The 9,099-nt window shown below is 49.0% G+C and overlaps 1 protein-coding gene across 3 annotated transcripts in view; it reads left to right on the top strand.

The window, feature by feature from the left end:
- The first annotated feature begins 3,423 nt into the window (after positions 1–3,423).
- The window catches only part of Tsc22d3 (TSC22 domain family member 3), a 57,596-nt gene continuing 51,920 nt past the window's right edge, over positions 3,424–9,099 (top strand). Inside the window, exons 1-2 of one of the 3 annotated variants that reach the window (XM_052170720.1) lie at positions 3,424–3,513; positions 5,382–5,803. In XM_052170720.1, the coding sequence (XP_052026680.1) occupies positions 5,487–5,803 (317 nt within the window). In that variant the 5' untranslated portion in view covers positions 3,424–3,513; positions 5,382–5,486. Of the gene's footprint in view, positions 3,514–4,549; positions 4,623–4,959; positions 5,074–5,381; positions 5,804–9,099 lie in introns of those variants that run through there. The other 2 variants (XM_052170724.1, XM_052170722.1) reach the window with 2 other exon arrangements.

Below are 9,099 nucleotides of genomic sequence, written 5' to 3'. Positions count from 1 at the left end.
TTGGAAATATTGATTTGAACCTAACTAGACTATATGTGCTTAAAGGGGAGCTACTTACAGCCCAGGTGTGCTACATCTTCCCTTTCTAGCTCAGTTTTCTGTTACATTAAATGAAAATGATGGGTAGACTCAAACTCAAAAGTTTGTTGGGATAATTAATTTGGATGATACCATCTAAAACACTTAGCACAATACCTGGCTCATGATGGTCCTTCAAAATTCCAGCTATCGTAATATCCTTCTTTGTTCCCCACAGTATAGATAAAGCCTTTCAATATATTAGGCAGCAAATCATTGGATGCACATATGCCTCTGTGCAATCTTCTTAAAACAGATGTTATAACTTTGTTAATATTTGATAAGCCTTCATTTAAAAAGTCACCTCATGGCTTAGAACATAAGCTGTAAAGTTAGAAAGTTGTTTTATGTTCAAACCCCGACTCCAACAGGGATTCTTTGTAACCGGAGAGCATCTTTAATTTAGCCATCACCTAAGTCATACCTACTTCATAGCATCATTGCCAGAGGTAAATAATAGTATCTGCGCATGCATATATGATGTGTGCATTTGTGCACATAGTTGGGATTCAAGAAATTATATTTATCTTTTTCTTAATAATTATCTAAAGCAAGGCAGATGTGTGAGGCAGATAGATTTGTGGTTCATTGATTTTAGCCAGAGTCTTTTATACAACCCAGAGTCACTTTGAGTGTGGGACTGCAGGTGTAAGCCACCACACTGGGCTCAGGGCAAATTTTTCTTTTAATGCTTTACACTGGGTCCCCTACGACGTGGGCTCTGAATCTCTTTCCAACCCTCGATTTCTATCTCTCTGATTTTTATCATCTAGTAACACAAAACTCTTTTGAAATTCACACAGGATCCCAACATACTAATCTCACGCATGGGCTGTGCTCCACTAGTTCCCAGTTTATAAGGATTCTACTTACAAATTTTGTGTTTTATGATGGCACAAAAGTCAATATGTATTCAGCAGAAACTCTACGTCAAATTTAGCATTTGCATGGTGGGGAGCTCTCAGTAAAGCCACAAGACTAGGAGGGTCACGTGGACTCTCGTGTTGCTAAACTTTGATGCTCAGTGAACTACACATGACAATTTCATTTTTTTTATTTATGATGTTTTCAATTCATGCTGGACTCATTAAAATGTATCCATACTGTGATTCAACCAAGGAATATGTGTGGATTGTCTTTGCATCCCCAAGTAAACAAACCCTCCTCCACGTTCTCTATCACATACTTTTGCCTGCCCACAAATCACTAAGTTTACCTCTTGTAGTGGTAAGCTTGGGTTTTGTTTCTTGTATTTTTAAGGTGCTCAGTTGGACCTAGAGCTTTGTTTCTGTTACACACGTACTCCCTCACTGAACTCTATCCTCAACCCTTAACACATATGCCTGTGCACACATATGACAGAGAGATTGCGTCACTCAGTTGTACAGGATGGCCTTGAACCTGTGATCTTCCTGCCTCAGCCTCCCAAAACCCTGGGGTTTCGGGCTAGTACAGCCAGACTCAGCTTGGCTTGTAGCATGTTGTCCATCTGTACATCTCTTTTCCCAGCTAGGTTAGGAGTTCATGGAGGGAGCTTTGGAGTTCATCTTATTTTTCTCTGAATTTCCATTAAAGCTATACCTGGCACAGAACAAGTGTACAGTAAATGGCTATTGAATTACTCTAAGAAGTAGATGTGTTTCTTCTCCCCCTTTTTTGCCCCACCCCCCAAAAGCCATCATCATTGTCTGTTAGTGCTCCAGACTCCTGCATTCTGAATTTATGCAAGAGCATTTGCTTGGAATCTTTCCATCCACTACAGTGTAAGACAGTTTGTAAAGCAAGGCTTCACAGAGGAGAGCCCAGGGGGCCTTGTCCAGTCAGCCTTCCCTCACAAAGGTATGCAGTCTCTCAATGCAAGCTAGACTTGTGTGCACCTAAATGCTCTCTGAACTCTTATCTCAACCATATTTGCTCTTGATCAGCCTTGATATGTTGTGCAAATCTGTCCCGAATTATTAACAATGCAACTTCAGAGCAAGGACGACACAACAGGGAAATGTCAAGGGGACAAAAATCTTGAATTTAATGGTGCCAAATGTCAAGAAGGAAATACTTCCACTAGGGCCTCATCCCAAGGTTACACAAAGATAAGAGGGCTCAGGAAAACATAGAAGCAAAAGGCCTAGCTGTTCCCAAAACGCAAATAAACATTTATGGAACTAATATATTTTATTATAAGAGTTAACATAAAACAATTATAAACAAGAAGGAAAATAATAAACACTGTAATTAAAAAACAATTCAGAAGGCTATAAATCTACACAATGCAGATGAAATTTTATATTCTACTACCTCCTCTGGCTTTTATCCAGGAACATTTTAAAAAGAGAAGAAGGAAATGAAAGAAAATGATATGATGGACTTTTAAGAGGAAAATAGTTTGTAGTCTGTGGGGGATGTATAGATACTGTTATACTGTTTTACACAATAGCCACCATCCTCTTTCGTGTGGAGATACAACTCTATTTGGGGTTTCTAGCCACTGTAGCACAGAGTACTGCCTTCTCCCCCCCCCCCCCACCTTACCCATATTTTGGGCCTCATGTAACTGTTGCAAGGAGTGGGGAACAAGTATTAGCTGGCTGCACTTTGTTCCTAGTTAATTTCAGGGATGACTTGAAGGCTAGTTTTATTTGGGTTGGGCTCTTTGAGACAATTACACTGTTTCATTCAGGCTGGCCTGAAACTACTAACAAGCCTGCGTCTACTTCGCAACTAGCTGGGATCTTTGGTGCGCTCCTCCACGGTAGGCTGGGAAATTTCAAATGTATTTAAGTCACATTTCCCAGGGTTCAGGCAATTGGAACTTCAGTTTTCTTGAAACAGAGATACTCTTGCCCCTGCTTGGCTTCCCAATGGATTCTTCCACCAGGAGGCACCTGTTAAGTGTCCCACTGAGCGGCGGAGCCTTACACTGGGACAGAAAATAGTTCAGGTTTTGGGCAGAAGATGGCAGCATATACTGGTCTATTTCAAACGCCCTGGGTTCTTGAATGAAGAGAGTGAAGGGGGCGGAGGGGGGTTGTAAGGGAATAGGAAGGAATAGAAATTTATTTGAGTTTTATACAGAAGGTGAATGTTGTGAACGCGTTTTAATGTCTTCAAGACTCAGTGGGGTCGGGGGGGGGGGGAGCTCAATTCTCCTCCTGCAACACATTCTAAGTTCTGATGAGACATTGTAAAAAGCCGCTTTACTTAGTCACCTTGCGCGTCCCTGCAGCTCAGACAGCAGGGGTTTTAAGGCAGGGCCCCAGGCTGGCCCCTATATGTGCCCTTTCACTATACCTCCGCCCCGGGGTTTATTCTCCCAGATCCCTCCGCCGCCATTACTACGGGACAGACGCATCACTCCCGTTCTAACGCGCGTGAGTGCGGGCGGCTGAAGAAGTCTCTCGAAGGATCGACGGAGAGACAGATCACCTCAAGTGGCAGGTAGGGGGCTTTCAGACGGTGGAAAACGGGCTTCTGGGTTTGAGGAGATGAGTGAGAAGAGAGAGGTGTTGACTTGGGGTGCGGGGAGAGAAATAAATCGAAGGAAATAAGCGGGGAAGGGGGTCAAGGCGGGAGGCGAGAGATGGAGGCGAGAGATGGCCAGAAACTGAGGGGCGCGGGGGAAAGACGGGGAAGGGACAAGGTGGGACAAAGTAAGGACGGAACCGACCAAAGGTGTCGGCAAACTTAGAAAAAGACTCCGAGTGATAGAAATAGCGGGAAGAGCGGGCGATGCAGGGCGATGGAGAAGGGGCAGCGGGGGCCGTTGGGTGGGGGGACATGGCGTCGAATGGGACACGGGGACTGAGACCTCTGGGGAAGCGAGATGGAGCTCTCAAGACGGGGTGACAAGTGAGGAGCGACTGGGGGGGGGGCGCTGGGGACTTGGTTCTGAGAGTTTGGAGTTGGGGCTTTTGTCAGGTGTTCATGGTTTTTGGCACTTTCTGGGGGGCGGCGGGGTGGCGCCACTGCCACCACCGAGGTCGCCGCGGCTCTTGGCACTTCCAGAGGGGGACTGGGGCTGAGGACGATTGGGGCTGAGGGGGACTGGGACTGAGGGGGACTGGGACCGAGGGCGATTGGGACTGAGGGCGATTGGGGCTGAGGGGGACTGGGGCCGAGGGCGATTGGGGCTGAGGGGGACTGGGGCCGAGGGGGGGAGGCCGTGCTGCGCCGCGGGGCGGGCGACGGTTTAAAGGGCCGTTCGGACGGGCGCCCGCTGGCTCGGTGGCTCCTGGCTGGCCGTGAGCGCGCGGCTCAGGGGGACACCCCGTGAGCCGGCGACATCGGCGGTAGTGGCAGTGGCTCGGGCGACCTTTGGCCCAGTCCGGAGAGGCTCGAGACCCCGTGCGGTGCGGGAGGCGGGGGCGGGGGCGCTGCGTGGGTCTCGGGCGCGGCTGGGGGCGGGCGGGGAGAGCGCGAGATTCTAAGGGAGAGGGGAGCCGGACGGCCGGGAGACAAGACAGCGGCTCGAGCGATCGGGGGCGGGGAAGAGACCGGAGGAGAGCAGGAGGCGCTCGCGCACTCCTGGACGTCCGAGCGCTCCAGCGGTGAGCACCCGAGCTAACCCGGCGCCCAGGCGCGCGCCGCGAGGAGCCGCTAAGGCGCGGGCGGGCGGGCGGGCGGGCGTCCGAGAGAAGGAGCTCCCGGGTGGTGTGGGAGCTGAAGGAGGAGAACTCCGCGCGCCAGGGGGCCCCCTCAAGCCCAGGCCAGGGTGGCGGTGGCGGCAGCAGCGGCGGCGGTGGCGGTGGCAGCTGTAGCTGCTGCGGCAGCAGCGAGTCCTCCGCCTGCCCCTCGGGGCTCATTTCCATGCTGTCACGGCCCGGTGAGGACTCCGGGGCTCGCGGGTAGCTCCCACGCTCGCCCCCGGACCACCGCCGCCACTGGCCGCCTCTCGATCAGCCAGCGGAGTCCGTGAGCCCCCGGAGAAGCGGGACTGCCGCCAGAGCGCGCGCTGCGGCTCTCCCTCGCCACCCGCCCGCCCTTCCTGCCGCCTCGCAGGTCCGCCTGGAGCCACGCGCGCACTTGCTGAAACTTGGGAGTGCGCTGGGGTGGGGGGGAGACGCGCGTGGAACCTCCGGGAGAGGAGGGGGAGGGGGCGGCCCCGGCTGCCGGCGCTGGGGGAGGAGGAGGAAGTGAGTCCGCGGGAGCCGCCGGGAGCTGTTTGTCCAGCTGTTTCTATTCGCACCCTGTGCGAGCGAGCGCCACAGCCAGAAGGGGGCCCGCGCCAACCCGAAGGCGGTCGGCTCTTTGGGTTTTTATTTTTATTGTTTTTTTTTTAAGACGCTCATTTCCAACTTTGCCTGCAGCTTGTTTTTCCCGGCACCCTGGAGTCCCAAAAGGCCAGCCCCGCAGGTGCGCACCTGCCGGCCGCCCCTGACCTCCCGGATCAGGCGGCCCCCGAACAGGAGAAGATGGCCCAGCCCAAGCTCGACTGCCGCTCACCTGTCGGCCTCGACTGCTGCAATTGCTGCTTAGATCTGGCCAACCGGAGCGATCTCCAGAAGGGGAAAAGCGGAGACAACAACCCGGGCAGCCCCACAGTGAGCAACTTTCGGCAGCTGCAAGAGAAGCTCGTCTTCGAGAACCTCAACACCGACAAGCTCAACAACATCATGCGGCAGGATTCGCTGGAGCCCGTGCTGCGCGACCCCTGCTACCTGATCAACGAGGGGATCTGCAACCGCAACATCGACCAGACCATGCTCTCCATTCTACTCTTCTTCCACAGGTGGGTGGCTGGCCAGAAGGGCCGCAAAGTGGCCTGGCTGGATCTTCCCCTTTGACGGGGGCGGGGAAGGGGGGCACACCAGAAAGTTCCCAGGGGGCCCCGGGTCAGGAGTGGTCGGGCTCCTAGGCTATCATGAAGATGGAACCTCTTGGGGAGCTAGAGTCCCCTCCCACCCCCCACAGAGCTCACAGCATTCTAGCAGCTGTAAGTGTGTTTTGGACTGAGCCTGGAAAGGCTTGCAACTCCTAGGGGCTCAGAAGATGAGATGGACTCCATGTGGGTGGGAAGTGACTGTGGGTGCACCATACACTTTCTATAGTCCTTCAGACAGTTCTGCCAAGGGCTTCTCTTGGAATTTGAGTTCCACCCAACTCAGTGGGACTGAAACTAGAAGGACTTTTAAATTACTGAGTGACGGTGACAATTAGGACAAGTCTTTAACAAATCAGACTTCTGATGGGAGAAAGATCAGGGGAGAGGGATAGGGAAATTAGAAACCTGTGAGAATTTTGAGACTAAATTGGGGATGGGGAGGACTAGACCTACTCGGTCGATTATGGCCTTAAAAATGAGTTTAGGATTATCACTTGAGCACTTCAAGACCTCTGAATGGCAGGAGAGCAAATGGATGCACCTCCGTGTAGACTCTGTGTTGTAGTGTGTTTCAGATTTTCTGGAAATCCCGAAGAAAAGATGGGAAAGGGGAGGAAATAAACACAGTGGGAAAGCTCAGGACAGCTGCTATCCCCAACAATGAGATACACTGGTATTAGTGAGTTGGAACTCAGATAATTTAGGGGCAAGAACTTCAGGAAACCTTATGGGTTTTGTGTTCTTTAGGGAGCGTGCGCGCACATACACACACACACACACACACACACACACACACAAGCACGCATGCATACAAGCATGTGTCCGCATGTGTGTGTATGCATACTGGGGTGGATTTTTTTTTCCTGCTTAGTGACACAGATTACATAAGCAACATCCATGCTGTGGGAAACCTGGGTAGTAGTGCAAGTTATGCTTCTATCTTTTGTATGAGCCAGAGCAAGTTATGTGACTTCAGTGCTCTCTGTACAGTGCTTCTATGTCTCAGATTCTAGGTTGTGGGCAGGTAGTATGCTCAAAGTGATGAGAAATTCTGAGCACTCATTCATTACATGCGTGGCAGCGAAACTCCAACTGGACGTTGTGATGGCTGTCAAGCAATGCAGGAGACACTCTAACTGTCAAGAATGTCTCCCAGGCAAATCTACTCTCCTCTCTAGTCCCATTGATTCCTGGTGGGGACAAGCAAGGCTTAATGGTCTATCAAGTTGTATTTTGAGGTATAGTCAATGCCATTGAAGCATTTTCTCGATTATTTCACATTAGGCATCAAATGATTTTGTGGCCTAAAATAAAGCCAAGCTATGACAAAACAGGTTTCAAGAAAATCTTCCTTTCTGGTAAAATACTACTACTACAAGTGTATTCAGTCCACAGACTAAAATTCTGTAGAGCACAATCCTTAACTGGTATGTAATGATCTGTTTGCTGGCACTGCTCAGTTGGAAAATGCCAAAAGTGGGGGAGAGGGGAGAAACCTGGGGAGAACCTTTGCTTTTGCCTCAACTGGGAAAGCAGGGAGCACCTCTAGGGCTTTGGTGAAACAGGAGGGTGATTTCCATTTCTAGGCTTTAGGAGGTCTGATCTGGTGAGTGAAGTGGAGGCTGAGTTTTGCAAGTGTTCACATTATATCACACCTCTGGAGTGTCCTGGTTGTTTGGGTTTCTTGAAAGACCTGCTTCAGTTTTGGGTACTTGGTTCTTGACAAAGCCTGGAAATGCTACTGAATATGAATATTAAAGGCACTGTATGAGGGAAAAGAACAAACTAGGGGGATAGGCACCTGACAATGATTCCTGTGACCAGAACAACTCAGTATGCTATGCTGCTGTCTCAAAGCAAGCTAGAAGGATACCAGGCTTCATTGACAGAAGGGAGTGACATAGTAATAATTACACCACTCTCTTTCCTTAATTAGTATTGGAGATCCAAAAATGCAGTCTAAGCTTTGCACATGTTCTTTACAAACTGCACAACTAAAATGGCATGTTCTTTACAAGCTAGAAGACTGTTATTTCTGGCTATGGGGCTTCTCCAATGTCTGGGTTGAACGGCCTGCTATGTGTACATTTCCTTCAACCTGTATATTCCAGCCATAATTTTTACTCCTGTTCCAATTCACAGTAAGATATTTCAGGTCCCTGATTGTGTTTTCCATTTCAAGTTTTCAAGGCCACATCTACTAGAGAAGGCAATCTTCCAGCTCTTGTCTTATACCCTATTCTGCTATTTCTAGGCCTCTGGCATTCTTGGGAAGAAGACATGTCATAGTCTTGATTTATATCTGTCCATCTGTTTTGATCTGTCCTTATCTCCCAGCTTAGGCCTTGATTTTCTTGGAACAAAGCATGTAAGCAATCTGAGGGTAGACCTGTGTTTTATTTGCTTGCTTTCTCCTTGGCCTCTGCTTATGCAGCCCAGTACTCAGTGAAGGTGCTTTGTTCTGCTGATTACAGATAACTACTTAATTGTTGGTGTGCTCAGAGGTAAAGGTTTCACAACTTTAACATTTTTTAAAGCTTTTTTTTATTTTTGTTGAGGGGTGTGCATGCACACACACACACACACACACACACACACACACACGCACACACACTGACACAATTGTGTCAAAAATGGACTATCAGAACCCCTGGAGTCACAGGTGGTTGTGAGCTTCCTGATATAGGTGCTAGGAACCAAACTCCAATCTTCTGCAAGAACACCAAACATTCTTAACTACTGAGTCGTCTCTCCAACCCTACATCTTTAATCTTGTACTAGTAGAAAATACTTACTAGTGTTTAAATGTGCATTTTTCTTTTTCAGTTTTATATTTTTGTTTTTTTGAAACAGTGTTTCTCTGAATAGCCCTGACTGTCCTGGAACTCACTCTGTAGATGAGTCTTGCCTCAAACTCAGAAATCCACCTGCCACTGCCTCCCAAGTGCTGGGATTAAAGGCATGTGCCACCACTGCCCGACTTTTTCAGTTTTAATCACATGTGGTAACTAATAGTATGGTAGAAGTTCAGATGGAGTGTTTGTGTATATATAAATCAGTAAGAATGAGTATACAGTCTTTTGCTGTACATCTAGACTACTTGGGAAAAGAAATGTATTTTTTAAACACCATGCCTTCAATCTTGTGTAATGTAACCAATAGCCATAAAAGATTAATAGCTAACAATTCTTGTTCATTTATAG

Source organism: Apodemus sylvaticus, chromosome X (assembly GCF_947179515.1).
Source record: "Apodemus sylvaticus chromosome X, mApoSyl1.1, whole genome shotgun sequence".
In the NCBI taxonomy this organism is placed as follows: Eukaryota; Metazoa; Chordata; class Mammalia; order Rodentia; family Muridae; genus Apodemus; species Apodemus sylvaticus.
This window is presented reverse-complemented; position numbering and strand designations above follow the sequence as displayed.